At 38.5% G+C, this 18,179-nt stretch overlaps 1 protein-coding gene across 14 annotated transcripts in view; it reads right to left on the bottom strand.

The window, feature by feature from the left end:
- The window catches only part of SUGCT (succinyl-CoA:glutarate-CoA transferase), an 840,768-nt gene that overhangs the window by 409,510 nt on the left and 413,079 nt on the right, over window positions 1-18,179 (bottom strand). Inside the window, exon 13 of one of the 14 annotated variants that reach the window (XM_059397228.1) lies at window positions 7,015-7,138. The exons of 12 other annotated variants lie outside the window; for them this stretch is intronic. In XM_059397228.1, coding sequence (XP_059253211.1) covers window positions 7,055-7,138 — 84 coding nt within the window. In that variant the 3' untranslated portion in view covers window positions 7,015-7,054. Of the gene's footprint in view, window positions 1-7,014; window positions 7,139-13,033; window positions 13,137-18,179 lie in introns of those variants that run through there. One more of the 14 variants, XM_059397236.1, reaches the window with a different exon arrangement.

Here is an 18,179-nt window from a genome sequence, read left to right on the forward strand (position 1 = left end):
ACTGCAAGACTAAAAAAAAATCACAGGGAAAAAGCCATGAGTTCCGTGCTTTGCTTTCTCCTCCTCTGGAATTCTGCTGCTCTCCTTGGTATTGAAACCGCACTCCTTGGTAGGTGAAGTTGGTCTTGGCTGGATTTCTTGTTGGTCTTCTGGGGGAGGGGCCTGGGGTAGTGATTCTCAAGTGTCTTTGCCCCAGGCGGAATGGCACCGCCCTTACCAGGGGCCGGGGTGAGTAATCAGCTCGGGTTTGCTTTCAGGAGCTTTTGTTCCCTGAGCGCTTTCCGTAGAGTTCTGGAGGACGGGAATACAAATGGCGGCCTCCTGGTCTCCGGCCTGGAGGAGCCGAGAGCCCAGGGCCCCACTCCCCAGTGCGCCCTCAGAGCACAGCGCCCAGTTACTCCCGTCTGCCTGACCTCCGGCCGCGCTCCGAGCTCCGAGCTCACCGAGCCTGTGACAGGTTTAAGGTAACACCGAGCTGTGAGCTTACTGTCAGCTCTGTCTCTGTGGCTGGCTTTCCCGTTCCAATACCTGCAAGCTCTGCGACACTCAGACACCCCCGATCCTTCTGTGACCCTGCGGGACCTGAGGCCACGCTGACCCCGCGTGGGCTTCGCCCCGGTTTAGCCTCTGGAGCGATGTCCCTCAGCAGAACAGACTTTTAAAAGTCCCGATTTTGCGCACGCCGTTGCTCCACCGCTTGCCGGGAGCCGGCCCCTCCCCCCAGGGTCTATCTTCCCGTGGCTTTGGATTCACTTCTCCGCCGGTCCTACCTTTCAGAAAGTGGTTGTTTTTCTGTTTCCAGAATTGCTTTTCTTCTTCTCTTCGATTTGCCAATGGATTTTCAGGTGTTTGCAATCTTTAGATAAGCTATCTAGCTGATTTCCGGCTAGCTGAAGTAGTCTCAGCCTGCTACTTCTCCGCCATCTTGACTCCTCCCCAATTCCCGGTGTTTTAAATCCTTTAAGACACTCTGGCAACAAAATTACTTATGACCTTTTGGATTGAGATCTTGTTTTAGAACCAAAATATTTTAACTTGTACCTGCCAATCTGGATGATGACTCTACGAGAACAAGTCCCTTATAAGTTTTTCCATCCCTTCTCCAGCCATCGAAAATGCGGCAGTAAATGCCTTCGCCCAGGGATTCTGCAGCCCCGCATGGGTGTGCTGCCGACGTATAAGGGAAGAATGAAACCCTGGATTCAAGTCACTGTACCTGGGATACATCTGTCCACAAACCGTAAGTATTACAGAAGCGAGAGCATACATGGAATGGCAAATCCCTCACCTCGCATTTTGTTTCTTCAGGCCACAAACTGGTTCTATTCTTCTTTCTATTGAGCAAATGACTTGCATGTTTTAAGTTTCAGGTTTTGAAATGAGTTTTGTAGCATTTTCTTAAAAATATGCTAATATTTAGCCGAAGTCCTTCATATTTGTTATTTTATTTGATTTCATGATAACCTTAGGAGATCAATATTACTACCATTTCACAGGAAGCTGAGGTTTACTAGCCCTTAAGATAATGGGACTGAAAACAAGGTTTTCTCACCCAAAGTCTTCTAAACCATGAAAGCCCCTAGAAAATTTAACCTTAATAGCCTCCAGAATTTCTTCAAATGGTCTCATCTTTAGCCTTTCTAATTATACTCAAAGTTATATATTGAAAAATTAGGGATACTCTAGCATTTTAAGGATATCATGTGCTTTTTAATGCTTTGTTTATATTCCATATCTCTAAGAAACTTGCTATTAGTACCTTCTATATACAAATAAGGTTCACTTATTTGGACCTTTCTTTTCCTTTAACTCAATATAAAAAGTCCTTATTATCTCCTTTGGTTATTCTCTCTCTCTGTATTAAGTAAGCCTGTTTCCTACTGTTTATTCCCATAGTTTTCCAAACTTTAAAATTAGAAGCTATCAGAGTTTCCTCTTTTTATTTATTTATTTTTAAGATTTTATTTATTTATTTGACAGACAGAGATCACAAGTAGGCAGAGAGGCAGGCAGAGAGAGAGGATGAAGCAGGCTCCCTGCCAAGCAGAGAGCAGGACTCAGGGCTCCATCCCAGGACCCTGGGATCATGACCTGAGCCAAAGGCAGAGGCTTTAACCCACTGAGCCACCCAGGCACCCCAGAGCTTCCTCTTTTTAAAGATAGTCCAAATTCCAAAATATCAGATGATACGAGTCACAGTACCTGGAATTAATAAGTTGTTGAATGAGGTTTTCAACAAAGTTTGTTGGACCCCTTTACAAATTATCCTACTTCTGCCCTAGAGTTCCCTCAAATTCACACTGATTCTGTCTTGGCAATATAAAATTCCCCTACTAGAAAGAAAACCCACTTGTATTCTTAAGCAGAAATAATCCGTTTTTCTGCTATTATAAGCTAATGAAACTCATCAATAGTTTGTCTTTTCTTTATGACTTGCATCATCATGGTACTTTTTATTACAAATTCTACTCCTCTGGAAGTCTGTTCCAGAGATTTAATTCAGATATATACTGTCAAGATTTTTCTTACTCTTCTTTTCTCAGCTCAAAGAATTTTTTGTATCTACTATACATAAAGCATCTTGTGAAATCAGCTTTTTAAAGATTTTATTTACTTATTTTGGAAGCAAAAGAAAGCTCGGGTGGGGAAGGGGCAGAAGGCAAGGGAGAGAATCTCAAGTAGACTCCCCGCTGAGCTAGGAGCCTGACTGGGGGCTAGATCTCATAAGCCTGAGGTCATGACCTGAGCCGAAATCAAAGGTCGGATGCCTGACCAACTGAGCCACCCAGGCACCCTGAGACCTCTTTTATACAGTGTTGTTTCACTGTATTTTTGTTTAATTATTACAATTATTTATTTTGCAACAATTTTGAAGAGTTTAAAAAAAAAAACCAAAAACCAGGAAGAGTTCTTACTACTCTTTACCTAGCTTTGCTTTATTTGAATTTTACTAGATTTTCCCCTAATGTCGTTTCTCTATACAAGTATCTAATTCAGCATTACATCATCAACATCATCACTGGGGATGGTACCAGGCTGCAGAGTTAAAGTGTGTCTGCCAGCTTTCTCTTCTGTCAAGTTATTATTCTTCCTATCATTGCTCAAATATTTGGGAGAGGATGGTGACATTCTGAAAATACTCTGCTCCTTATTAAACATTCACCCACCAATGTAAGCATTCAGTGGTGGATTTTGCCTACTGTAATTACTATTGTGATGTTCTAACAGTGGTTTTCTATTTCCTTCATTCTTCTACATGCATTAACTGAAATATTTCTGCAATAAAGACTTATTTCTTCATCTCACATATTCATGTATTTAATCAGTCATTAGTCAGTGTGAACAAATAAATAGTTTTTTTATTTGAGCTGTAATTCAAATACTTTGGGGGTTTATGCTCTTGCTTGAATCATTTGTTATTCCATTTGTTCTAACTCAGGCCATTGGAAGCTTTTTCAGTTTAGCTCCTATATCCTTCTGGTGTGTCCCTATACTTTTTGTTTTAGTACTGCCATATTTTCTGGCATCACCTGATATCCAGGGCTTATCTTGAATTTTCCTCCACAATCCCTGGAATCAACTATTACTTCAAGAAGCTCTGATACTATTTAATAAGAGGATAATATTAAAAAGCAAGATCTGGGAGTTAAGTATGTTCATGATTACTATGGAAACACTGCTCCTAGGAACCTCACACATATGAATACCTTTTAATGCACACACGTATATCTGTATTTATTTCTGTATTTATTTATCTGTATATATTTAAAACACACACACACACACACACACACGGTTGATATTGATATCTCTGACTCCAATCTAGCACCACATGGCTCTTTCTATTATTACTGTGTTTATTTCTAAATGCTTTGACAACAAAAGAAACCTGGCTTTCATTATCTACAGTAGATCTGCCCATCTGTTCAATCCTATTATACATGTAAAGTAGTTTCAGAATTGCTAACCCATGCCCACTTGAAAAACAAAGTTACCAACCATAATGTGTGTCATCATTTTTGTCTTTAGCCTTACAGTATCCAGTCAAAACTCTGGTTTCCAAAGTCACTTAGGTCAGCTCCTTTCTTCCCTATTTCTTTCAGTGTAGTTTATCATTCATGAGTCACAGTCAAGATAGCGCATTTTTGGTCTTCTTGACATCCTGGTTGATTTTTTTATTAATTTACATACTCTTCACACTATGGAGTGGTATAAATTTCTGTATTGACCACCATAGCACCACACAGAACAGTGCAATCACCCCCAAAATTCCTGTGTGCTGCCCCTTTGTAATAATCTTTCCCTCAGCTCTTAACCACTATCAATCATTAATCTGTTTTCCAACTCTGCATTTTTGCCTTTTGGGGAATGCTATATAAATGTAATTACATAATATACAGTCTTTTGTTCCTGGCTGCCGTCATATAGCAAAATGAACTTAAAATTTACCTGATGTGTGTGTGTGGTGGGGATAGGGGTGGGAGGGGTGTTTGGCAACTTCCAGAATGATAACATGAGTAGCTCCATAGATTCACTCCTTGATGAAACAATCACAGCTGGTAAAAAATCATTATTAAGAACAACTATTTAAAGTTTCTGTACCAACCCTCCCCTACACCCACACCCACCCCGAGCTCACTATTGCAAAGTCACTACTTCAGACAAGAAATGTTAGAGATATGAGGCTGTCTTCCTCTGCCTAACTCTGACTCATTGAGGCTTTACCCCCAGGAATAACAGGCCAAGAATACTGAGATCCCAGTTATTTTGTCCCATCTTGCTCATAGAACAGAGATTCCATACTGGGAAAGGCAAAAACAAAACGAGAAAATACCAATTCCACCAACTGCCCTGCTTATAAAGCAGGGGTATCATTCTGAGAATCTACCACTGCCCCTGCCTACAGCTCCAGAAAAGTGCCTCAGAGACTGCCCACAGAGAGAAGGAAGCAATAAGAATGGAAAGATCAAGAATTCCCCCAAAGGAATTGAATGTATTTGGAAAGAGTATGGAGAAATTGAGGACTAAGGATGCTCTCAAAAACATTAACAGAAGAATGGATAAAGAAGATGTGAGATAGATTTAGATATGTGTGTGTGTTTGTGTGTGTGTGTGTGTGTGTGTGAATATTATGTGGCCATCAAAAAAAAAAAAAAAACCCTGAAATCTTTCCATTTGCAATGACATGATGACATGGATGGAACTAGAGGGTATTAAGCTGAGCAAAATAAGTCAATCAGAGAAAGACAATTATCATATAATCTCACTGATATGAGGAATTTGAGAAATAAGACAGGATCATAGGGTAAAGGAGGGAAAAATGAAATAAGACAAAAACAGAGAGGAAGACAAACTATAGGAAACTCTTAATCTCAGGAAACAAACTAAGGGTTCCTGGAGGGGAGAGGGGTAGGATGGTTGGGATGGCTGGATGATGGACACTGGGGAGGATATGTGCTATGGTAAGTGCTATAAATTGTGTAAAACTGATGAATTACAGACCTGTACCCCTAAAACAAATAACACATTATATGTTAATTTAAAAAATGATGAAGATTTGCTGGTAGGCAATTAATAGGAGGATAGTAGCTGTATGAAAGGAAAACAAAAGTAAACTGGAGTCCAGCTTATTTATCAGAGAGAACCAAAGAAAGGAAAAACTAAATAGACCTATTCTTGTAGTCAGAACAAACCACAAAGACAGGCCTCAGAAAACTATCCCCACAAAGGGGAACCAATTTAGTTGGATCAGACTATGGGGCTATTCATGCCCAGAAGCATTCCTAAAAACAACGCAGAAAAACCTGGCAATTAATGGGGCCTAACATCCAGATACGATATCAATCAAGGCAGACAATTTAACAGAGAGATGAGGGAAAGTCAAACAGAGCTCTGCTAAAACCACCGTAATCCTATGCTCAGAATACACATGCCTGAGGCAACACCTCTGAATATAAACATCAGAGTTCAAACTGTAAAGGGGGAGGATGAGGAGGGATTTCCCTGAATCAGACCAGAAAAGTCATTAAACAAATAAAAAAATAACAACAAGCATTGCAGAGGGGTCGCGAGAGAATATGTACCCCAAATTGCTTGCAATGCATTATCCAAAATGTCCAGTTTAAAAAAAAAAATGATGACACATGCAAAGAAACATGAAAATGTGACTCACACACAAGAAAGAGTAGGCAATAAAAACGACTTCTGAGAGTATCCAGATGTCAGACCTAATGGATAAAGACTTCAAAATAGCCTTATAAGTATGATCAGAAAACTAAAGGAAACCATGCCTAATGAATTACAGGAAAGAATGATGAAAAGGTCTTGCCAAATAGAGAATATCAATAATGGGAAAGAAATTATTTTTAAAGGACCAAATGAAACTTCTGGAGCTGAAAAATAAAATAATTAAAACAAAATATTCACTAGAGGGGCTGAAAAGTAAATTTGAAGTAGAAGAAGAAAGAATGAGTGAACCTGAAGATAAACTGATAAGAGATTACACAGTCTGAAAAACAGACAGAAAAAAGAATGAAGAAAAATAAAGACTCAGAAAAATGTGATACCATTAAGTATAACAACAGAGGCTAATAAGTATACCAGAAAAGAGGGAAGAAAGGAGCACAAAAATATTTAAATAAAAAGTGGCTAAACATTTCCCAAATTTGATGAAACATTAATCTACAAGAAGCTCAGTGAGCTCCAGCTAGGATCAGTTTAAAGAAATCCACACCCTGACACATCTTAATCAAAATGTTGAGAACCAAAGACAAAACGGAAATCTTGAAATCAAGAGGAAAATAACTTGGAACAAAAAGGGAACACTAGTAAGACTGGCAGGTGATTTCTCATAAGAAACAATGCACGCCAGGGGCTATTATATTGAAAAGTTTTGAAATTTTTTGAAAAAAAAAATCAAGAATCTTACATACATACATCTCGCAAAATTATTTATCAAATAATTATTTTTCAAACAGTTTTTCAAAAATGTAAATGGGTTAACTGGGGTGCCTGGGTGGTGCAGTCAATTCAGCTTCTGACTCTTGGTTTTGGCTCAGGTCATCATCTCACGTTCCCTGCTCAGCAGGGAGTTGGCTTGAGATTCTCTCTCTCCTTCTTCCTTTGTCCCTCCCCCTGTCTAGAATAAATAAACAGAGGTAAATGAACTAAAGATATGCCCAGATAAACAAAAACTGAGAGAATGGGTTGCTAATAGACCTTATAAGACGTATTAAAGGAAGTTCTTCTAGTCCATATGGAAAAAAACCAGTAAAGGTAAATATCAAACATAAAAGAGATAATAAATATATATTTCATCTTTCTGACTCTTAACTAAATATGAAAGAAGTCCTATTAAACATATGTATATATGAGACCAACTCATTATATGAGTTCTTAACTGATTATATGAGGCCAGTACTACCCTGAAACAAAAACCAGACAAGATGTAAGAAAATTACATGCATACATATATACTTTTATGAAAATAGAAAAAAAATCCTCAACAAATTACTAGCAAACCAAATATAGCAATACATAAAATGGATTATACACCATGACTAATTCAAATTTATCTTAGGTATGCAAGTTTGATTTGACATCTGAAAATCAATTACAGTAATACACCATATCAGTAAAAAAAGACAAAAAGTAAAGATCATTTCAATAGATACAGTAAAACAACACTCTTTTCTGATAAAAGCATTCAACAAACAATAAATTTGAAGTAACATCTTCAATCCTGATTAAAGGCACTTATAAAAAGACCACAGCAAAAGTTATACTTAATGGTGAGAAATTGAATGTTTTGCTCCTTAGATCAGGAACAAGGCAAGAATGTCTGCTCTTGCTACTTCTATTCAATATACTGGGGTTCTACCTAGGAATTCAGGCAAAAATTGAAAGTCACCCAGATTATGTAAGAAGATAGCATGATCTTATAAACAGAAAATTTCCAAAGAATCCACATAGCCCCCTAAAAAATTTTCTTGGCACTAATAAATGAATTCAGCATGACTGAAGGAAAAATCTATTTTATTTCTATGCAGTATTAATTAAAAATATAAACCTAAAATTGAGAAATCAATCCATTTACAATATCATCCAAAAGTAAAATTCTCAAGCACAAAATTGGCCGGAGAAGTACAAGACTTGCATACTGAAACTACAGAATACATTTTGCAGTAAATTAAAGATGAAATAAATGCAAAGACAGTATCTTCAGGATCAGAAGACAATATTGCTAAAATGGCAATATTACCAAAATGATCTGCAGATTCAACACAATTTCTATCAAAATCCCAACTAATTAGCAGAAACTGCCAAGCTACTCCTAAAATTTATGTGGAAATGCAAGGGGAAAAATATCTTGAAAATAAAAAACAAATTTGGGGTACTCACTCTTCATTTCAAAACTATGACAAAGGCACAGATCAAGACAGTGTGGTACTGGCAAAAGAACAGACATACAGATTAATGGAACAGAAGTAAACCCTTACATTTACTATGAATTGATTTTCAACAAGGGTGCCAGAAAATCCAATGCAGGAAAGAACTGTCTTTCAATAATTGGTGGTAGGCCACTGGTTATTTTTATATAAAAGGAAAAAAGGTAGACTCCTACCTCACACCATATGCAAAACTAACTCATAGAGTCAATTAAACTAAATGGATTAGAGACCTAAATGTAAAATAAATAAAACTATAAAATTGTTAGAAGAAAACATAATCATAAATCTTTATATCTTTGGATCAAGCAATGGTTTCTTGGATACAACATCAAAAACACAAGCAGCACAAGAAAAAAATAGATAAATGAGACTTCATGAAAATTAAAAGCATCTGTGCTTCAGAGACCATCAAGAAACTATAAAGACATCCTACGGATTGGAAGAAAATATTTGCAAGTCATATATGTGATTAGGGACTTGTATCCAGAAGACACAAAGAACTTTTATAACTCAATAATAATAATGGACAAATAACCTAATTGAAAAATGGGCAAAACATTTGAATACACATTTATCCAAAGTAGGCATGCAAATGGCCAATAATCACTTTAGAATATTTTTTACATCATTTCATTAGTGACATGCAAATGAAAACTGTAGAGAGATACCACTTCATACCCACTATTATGGATATGAAAGGAAGAAAGGAAAGAAAAAAGTAAAGGAGTAAAGGAGGGAGGGAGAGGGAGAAAGAAAGAAGGAGGAGAAAGGCAGGAAGCCAGGAAGGAAGAGGGAAAGGAAGAAAAAAAGACAGAATGAAAGAAAGGCACAGAGAGAGGGAGGGAGGGAGGGAGGAATAAAGGAAAAAAGAAAGAAAGAGGAAGGAAGGAAGAGAGAGACGGAGGGAGGGGGAGGAGGAGGGGGAGGGAGGGAGGGAGAGAGAGAGAGAGAGAGGAAGGAAGAAAGGAAATATGGGAGGGAAGGAGGGAGGGAGGGAGGAAGGAAAGAAGATAAGCATTGGCAAGGACATGAAGAAATCGCAACCTTCATGCATTGTTTGTGGGATTGTAAAACAGGGCAGCTACTTTGGAAAACAGTTTAGCAGTTCCTCAAGAAGTTAAACACAGAGTTGTATGAGTCTCCTGGCCATATATGCAATATAATATGCTATATTAAAACACATGTCTACACAAAGCCTGTACTTGAATTTCCATAAAAGCACGATTCATAATAGACAGCATGTGGATATAAACCAAATCCCCATCAACTGAGGAATGCAAGAGTAAAATGTGGTGCATCTATACGAAGGAACATTATTCAGCCATACAAAGGAATGGAGTATATACTAGCACGATGGGAGGCCGTTGAAAACGTGACGCTACAGAGCCACTCACATACACATGTTGAATGATTCTATTTATATGTAATGCACGGACAGGCAAATCCATAAAAACAGAAAGTATATTAGTGGTGACAAGAAGATAAGAAGAGGGTAAAATGGAGAAGAAATGATAATGGGCTTCTTTTAGGGGTTATACAAATATTCTGCAATTAGACAGCAGTGATAGAATGCACAGTGCTATGCATGTGCTGAAAACCATGGGTTACATACTTTAAAAGGGTAATTTTCCAGTATATGAATAACATCTCAATAAAGCTCCTAGTTTTTTAAAAGGCCGCACACTGCACGGTTGCATTTATTTAACATCTCTTGAAATGACAAAATTATAGAGATGGAAGGAAAATTCATGGTTGCCGTGCATTAGGAATGGGCCAGTGGTTGATGTGAGATCAGAAGGGAGATCACTGCGGTTGGGGAACAGTTGTGTGCCTGAATTATGGCCATGGTTACAGTGCTCTACACACTCGTGTAATAAAACAGCACACACTATATATACACACATTTTACTGACGTCAGATTCCTGGTTTTGCTCTTATGCTATAATTATGTAAGTAAGATGTAATCATCGAGGGAAGCAAGTGAGGAGTCCGCAGGACCTCTCTGTATCATCTTTGGAACTCCCTGCGAATCTAACTCTTTCTAAATAAAAAGTGAATAAAGTATTTTAAAAACCTTCAATGGTCTTTGAATCCAATCTTTGTCAATAATGTCTTAATGATTAGCCTGCTTCTCAACGAGTTCCTGAATCCCGAAAAAGACACCTTGGCAGATAAATATAACATATTACAGACTTTGAGGCATAAATATATCTCTCGTTACAAAACAATTATTTGGTACTCCTGTTTATTGATTAGTCTCCCATTTGCTTAGAGTCAACCTCATACTGGGCTTCTTTCTTCGCTGGTGCTTAGCACCTGGCGTTACACTTTGCACACAGCTGACCCTCATGAACTATTTGACTATGAATGAGCTGTGATCTTTAGGTCTCAGCAAACAGCTGCGGTACCACCATTTCATTACTGTGAAGCATCGTCTAAAAGCATCAAGGAACTCTAATTAGGGCATCTTCCTTTTTGCTTATTTAAAGATTCTCTAGAGCGGTTTTGGGTTCACAGCAAAACTAAAAGGAAGGTCCAAAGAGTTTCCATTTCTCCCCACCCCCCACACACGCATAACCCATTATCAACATCTGCCACCAATTACATCTTTACAAATAAAGAATCAACAATGACACATCGCAATAACCCAAAGCATCTTCTTTTCCACATATAAATTTCTCAGTCTCTGAAAAAATATAGTCCTTTCACTGTACTTCTATAGTTTTCAGGAATATACTTCTCTGAGCTTAAAGACCATGCCATTGCCACTGTTTGTATGAGAATTTCATAACTTAGGTAAGCCCTAGTGGTATTTGTAAACTTGTTTGAGATAAGAGCCACTTAGCAACAACAACAACAACAAAAATCCACTTTTTCAATGACATAATGATATAATGTCTTTGTGTGCCTTGGGTCAGAGGATCCCAGAGTATAGAACAGCATTTTGGTACCTAGTCTACTATGTGCTCCTGCATACAGGTGTCCTGGCTTCCCCCAACTGCAGTGACAATTTGAGGATAAGGAAGATAGATCTCCACGGGACCAGGAACTGAATTGTATCCTGGAGAAAGCTCTTTAAAACAAATTTGACCATCCGAGATGGCTAGGAACAAGGTTTAAATGAGATCTGTCAGTCCAGTTGCAACACAGCAATACCACTCCCCAAGATGCCCACACATGTCTATAATTATTAAAGTAGCCAATTTCCTGTAACCTGGAGAGTACTTCTTCACAATGCTCACACACTGGTCATCTGTAGCTGGATTATTACCAGAACTGGAGTTTATGAGAGGTTCAGGGCCAGAGTTCTGGCTGACAGGATATAAAACGAAGAATGAAAAGCTTCTACTAGCTCTTACCGTGCATGTTTTAGGGTAGGCTCTGTCAAATACGGCTTGGACTTGAGGAATTCTATCTTCTGTCCTGAATTTTTGTCATGAACCTGAAAAACTCTACATATGTCATGGATGGTTTATGCAGGCACACATAAGCCCCACAACTGCCTGCTACCCAGGACCACCAGCACCCTCGTATGAGTTCATGGGCTCCACTTTCAGTAGCCAGCATCACACTGCGTGGGCTGCCATTCTGGATATAGATCCAACCCTTCAGCGCCGCATACAAGTATTCCATGAACTGACCCTGGGTTCCCCATTTTCATCTCCTACCCTATCTCCTCCACACACCATGCTCCAGCCATAGCCCACCGTATGAGTTTCTCACACCTGCCCTCCCCCAGGCAGTACCACACCACCCACTTCATTGCTTGGTTAATGCTTCCACCTGAAGTACTTTCCCATCCACCATTACATTTTCCAGAAAACATCCAGTCATCTTTAAAAGAAAAAGAATCAATTATAAGTGCCTTCATTTGAAGTTCTTCACATGCATTACCTCATTGAAGTTTTGTTTTTGTTTTTAATTAATGGGGCAGAAATGATTCGAACCTCCATTTTACAGAGGAAGAAGCTGAGGCACAGGAAGGTTGATTGGTGCTCATAGTCACTCCATGAGGAAGTGGCAGAGCCCGAATAAAATCCAGTTCTGGCCAACTATAAAGACCATGTTCATAAACAACGCTCTCCTCCCTCCAAAGCATTCTGTGCTTCTACCATAGAATCCTGGAGGAATCTTCTAAAAATCCAGATATCCTTAACTCTATACTAACCTGTATTATCAAAATCCTGCTGCTAGAACCTGAAGGATCTCTATTTTGAAAAAGTTCCCCAGGTGACTGATGCCTACCCTGTTTGAGAATCACCGCCTGATGATATAAAAGGGCTTGCAACAACTATTGACACTTCCACATACCACGAAGAAATTGGACAGCATCTGAAACCAATTTTTAAAATTTAACCATTTTTCATAAAAGTTAAATGAGACATATCTATTTTGCAAAAATGAGAATCTGTAGAGAAGTATTTCCAAGAGTAACTGCATTCTGGTAACATTTTAATTACATTTTATAAATTAGCAAAAATCTGTTTTGTAAAGAAAAATGAATTTAAATTATCTTTCATTTAAATTTTTGACAAGGAATCAACTACAATTGGGTGGAGAAGATCTGAACATTTGATTGAGTGTGTGGCTGTCTTAGTGGTCCTCAGGCATCAGAAATAAAATCTCAGCTATGGTGCAGAAATATCAGCAATCCTTCAGGCTTCAACTACTCAGTGTTTTATGTCTCTGAAACAGCAAAGGGAGAATTGTTATAATCAGTCCATTTGAAATGTGAGAGAACACAAACAATGGCATAGAACAGTCCTCTGACATTTCAATAAGCATCGTTTTAAAGTGGCAGAAATCTGAGGGAAGGGCAATGAAATTTGAAATTTTACTTTGCATGTTTAGAGAGGACTTCCCCTTTGCCCCCATTCCACTTTAATTTTTTTTTAATGCAATCCCTATTGTTTTTGTAGCTAGACAATGTGAAGTATTTGAAATCAGATTTTTTCGTGTGTGGGTTTTTTTTTTTTTAACTTTTTATTTGGAAATAATTTTAGACTTACAGAAAAGTTACAAAGCACAGTCCTCAAATACCACTCCACCCAGCTTCTACCATTAACAGCTTTCCTAACCACCATAAAATTATCAAAACCAAACATTGTACATGGGTACTCTCTTTCTTACTAAGAAACTGTGAATTTTGACGAGGATCACACTGGCCCTTCTCTATGGACCACAAGACAATCCAGAATCCCACATACTGCATCTAACTGCCATACCTTTTTTAGCTTTCTCCCATCTGGGACAGTTCCTCAGCCTCTAGTAAAATTACGCATTTGGGACAAGAAGGTGATGTTATGAATCATTTCAAAGGACTCGTGATCCTGATAGACCTTTTTTTTTCTTAGTCAGAGAAAGAGAAACAACTAGGGGAAGTAGCAGGCAGAGGGAGAGGGAGAAGCAGACTCCCCGCTGAGCAGGGTGCCTGATGCCAATGCAGGACTCGATCACAGACTCCAGCCGAAGGCAAATGCCTAGTTGACTGAGCCACCCAGGCATCCCGATGCTGATAGATCTTACTACTGGGGATACTAACTTGGGTCACTTGGTTAAAACCGGTATCGGTGAGACTCCTTCAGGGAAAAGTTAATCATTTTTCCTTTGTGACAGAAAATATGGAGGGATCCTTTGAGAGTCTACAAATATCTTTTTTTTCACTGTAATTTTAGCCTCCATCAGTGGTTCTTTCCTGCAACAGTTTTTACTGGGATGTTTACCTAAAGGTAATTTTCGATTTCCCCCATTCCTTCTACATTTACTAATTGGGATCCTACAATCTGGCCAGCTCTTTCCATTCTTCTGTATTTGTTTACTGATTCAATTATTTATACTAGGATGGACTCGTGGATAATCTATGGATTAAGATTCATTACTATAATTATATTCCATTTATTTTTGTTACTTAGATTGTCCCACTCTGACCCCTGGGAACTCTTTGAAGTTGGTTCTTTTTTACTTCTTCCACATTCCCATCATTTTGTGAGCACCCCCTCACTGTCATCACATGATGAGTTATACTATATTTGCTGTGAAAAACTGGGTGAATGCTTTATGATTTAGTACTGCTCAAAAACAAGAAAATATACTTTTTTTTTCCTCAGTCTCCCTGACCATTGCTGGCTCTGACACTATTCCTCTTTCCGAAAATTCTGTTTTCCCTCATACTCTTAAATATTTCATTTGCCAGAGAACAGGGAAGAAGTACTAGATACACGTCAAATGACTGACACAGAAAATTGACATTTATGGAAAGTAGCTTAAGGAAAAACTAACGATTTATTCCTACAGTCCAAAGATTTTCCCTTTAGCAGAAAATTCTTTATTTTAATTAAAAAAAAAACCCATATACAAAGCATTCAAAAGCAATGGTGTATTAGTATATTAGTATAAATACAATGTTCAAAACTGTAATATTTAACTTACCCTACAGCTGGTATAAAAATCAGGGTTCTATATGATAGTTTCAGTTATTTAATGACCTTTTTCATTCAATTTATTTCTATATTTTGTTTTGATTACCCATTTCAGGAAAAGCCTCATTTGCATGACAAAGTAGCTACAAAGTATATGAGCGCTTCTACCTAACATGTTAGGGTTCTCTTCAAGGAAAATTATTCAGGAACTCTTCTAAAAATAGTAAGAAATTTTGCTTTAATGTTGAAACACTCATGTTCTGGGTACTACAGAGAAATCAGTATACTCCACGCTATCTCCAGCTGAATGTGGCTAAAAACCTCGACAGAATACATGCAGCGGCTATTTGAGGATTCAAAAGTAAACAGCAGCAGATGGATTGGGGAAGAACAGAATTCAAATACCACCATAGAAGCAGTAAGTTTACCAATTTTTTTACTGCCGTATCCCCTGGTCTGAACTCGTTACATAGGAAAGAAAGAAGTGAGTGCTGGGACTTTGCTATAGATTGAATGTTTGTGCCCATCCCCCATGCCCCCCCCAATTCCTTATGCTGAAATCTAGTCCAAAAATGGGTGGTATTTGGAGGTGGGATCCTGGGGGGAGGGGACCAAGTCAGGAGGGTGGAGCCCTCAAGAATGGGATTAACATCCTCATAAAGGAGACCTCCAAGAGCTCCCTCATCCCTTCTACCAGGAGAGGACAAAGCATAAAATCAGCAGGGTATGAACCAGGAAGTGGTCAGCATCTTGAACTTGGACTTTACGGCTTCCAGAAATGTGACAAATAAGTTTCCATGGTTTATTAGCAACACAGTCTATGGTATTTTTGTTATAGCAGCTCGAATGGATTAGCACAGATGTAAACAGGAAAGCATAGGCAGAAGCCTTTTAGTTCTGGTTCAAAGAATGGGAAAGGGAATGCACACTCAAGAAGAGTGTGGAAACCCCCCATTTTTTCCCTTTCTTTTATCTATTCTCCTACCCCCCCCCCCCCCCAACTCTCAGAAAATGCTGTGGTGACAGGATAGTGGCAGCTTTGATGAGCAAGGCCATGGGAACCAGCAAAAGCCAAAATCCCAAGAGAAGGGAACATCCCTTGAGGTTTGATGGAACTGCAGTTTCAAAGTGTGGACTCAAATCTGATTGCACTTTTCCACTCACTTGCCACTTGGCCCCAAAGACAAGTGGCAAGACTGCCATTGTGAAAGTGAACGGGAGAAGAGCATAACTAAAGCCATCATATCCAGCCAGAGGACCAAAACGAGGCACCCCAGGGAACTGGAAATGACCAAGGAGATCCTGAGAGAACTTGGGAATATGATTGCATTACATGACTTATGAACACCTGGACGCATGCCTACATCAAGTTCAACAAATCACACTTTGAGAACTGAATTAATAGATACAACGCCACCCAGAACCCAGACTGGCTATGAGGTGGTATATACACTCCTCCAGATTTGGATGGCTCTTCGAAAGGTTAGAAAATTGAACTGACATTGGAACCTTTTCCCTTCAAAGGCTAAGCAGAACTTAGTCTGAACACAATCACCTTGAAAGGATCAATGTCATGTGAAAAGTAGAGGGTAAGAAAATTGAATAAAATTGACAAGGTCTCAGTGATCTATGGGACAACAACAAGAATCTATGAATATTCTATTCATCCTGTTTACAACTCCACTTTGTAGGTCTACATTGTGCTTGTAATTAGGGGCACAAAGACCAATAAACCAAAGGAACCAGCTTTAAGGGAGTATATGCGATATCCTAGTCTTTCATAAAACTCAAGACCTAACTCTCCATGCTCATCCCCATGCAACCACTTAAATCCTCCCAACACTAATTTGTTCTTGGAAAATGAATTTCTAACCTCTTATGGTATCTTTTGTTTTTATTTTGAGATATAATTTATATAACATAAAATTCATCCTCTTAAAGTACGTTAAATATATTCTCGTTTGTGCAACCATCACCACTATCTAATTACAGAACATTTTCATCACCCCAGAAGGAAACCCCATACTCCTTAGCAACCATTCCCCTACCCCCTCCTTCCTTCAGTCCCTGGAAACCACTAAAGTACTTTCTGTCTCTCTGAATGGGTTTTATCTATTCTGGACATTCCATATCAATGGAGTCATACAAAAGATGGCCTTTTATGTGTATCTCCCTTCACTTAGCATGTTTCCAAGGGCCATTCATGCTGCAGCATATATCAGTACTTCATACCCTTTTATGGATGAATAATATTCCATTGCATAGATATACCACATTTGATTATCCATTCATCTGCTGATGAAAATTTATGTTGTTTGTGTCCTTTCAGACATACGAATAAAGCTTCCATGAACATATGTGCACACATTTTGTACAAACATATTTTTTCACTTCTTATACCTAGGACTGAAATCGCTGGGTCCAAAGGTAACTGCATTTTTAAGTTTTGAAGAACTGCCTATTTTCCAAAGAAGCTACACCATTTCACATTGTCACCAGTACTGTGCAAGGGTTCCAATTAATCTATACACTTAACAACACCTGTTACTATCTTTTTTCATTACAGTCCCCCAGTTACATCACACTATAATTTTGATTTATATTCCCCTAATAATTTATGAGCTGAGCATCTTACCATGAATTCAATGACCATTTGTATATCTTCTTTGAACAAGTGTCTATTTAAATCCCTGATCCATTTTTAATTATGTTACTTGTCCTTTCATTGTTGAGTTGTAGAAATTCCTTATATATTCCGGATACTAAATACTTATGGTATCTTTCACTGTAACTTGTAAGAGTTCCCAATCACTGAATACTCACTGAGTTCAATCACTTCTTTTTAGTGTGGCTTTTATCTCTTATTTTCCAGACCCACCATAATCATTGTAGTTCAGGCTTTGAACACCTGAAGCATAGATGAATCATTCAGCAACACAATCTTCTAATTGCTCTATTGGCAAAAGCTTTCTAGAAGATCTTCTTTCCTGTGTATTGTTTTTTTTTTTTTTAATTTCTTTTCAGTGTACCAGAATTCAATATCAGAATTCAATGTGCCACACCCAGTGCTCCATGCAATACGTGCCCTCCATAATACCCACCACCTGGCTCACCCAACTTCCCAGCCCCCACCACTTCAAAACCCTCAGATTGTTTTTCAGAATCCATAGTCTCTTGTGGTTCATCTCCCCCTCTAACTTCCCTCAACTCCCTTCTCCTCTCCATCTCCCCATGTCTTCCGTGTTATTTCTTATGCTCCACAAATAAGTGAAACCATATGATAATTGACTCTCTCTCCCTGACTTATTTC

Source organism: Mustela nigripes, chromosome 4 (assembly GCF_022355385.1).
Source record: "Mustela nigripes isolate SB6536 chromosome 4, MUSNIG.SB6536, whole genome shotgun sequence".
Classification (NCBI taxonomy): Eukaryota; Metazoa; Chordata; class Mammalia; order Carnivora; family Mustelidae; genus Mustela; species Mustela nigripes.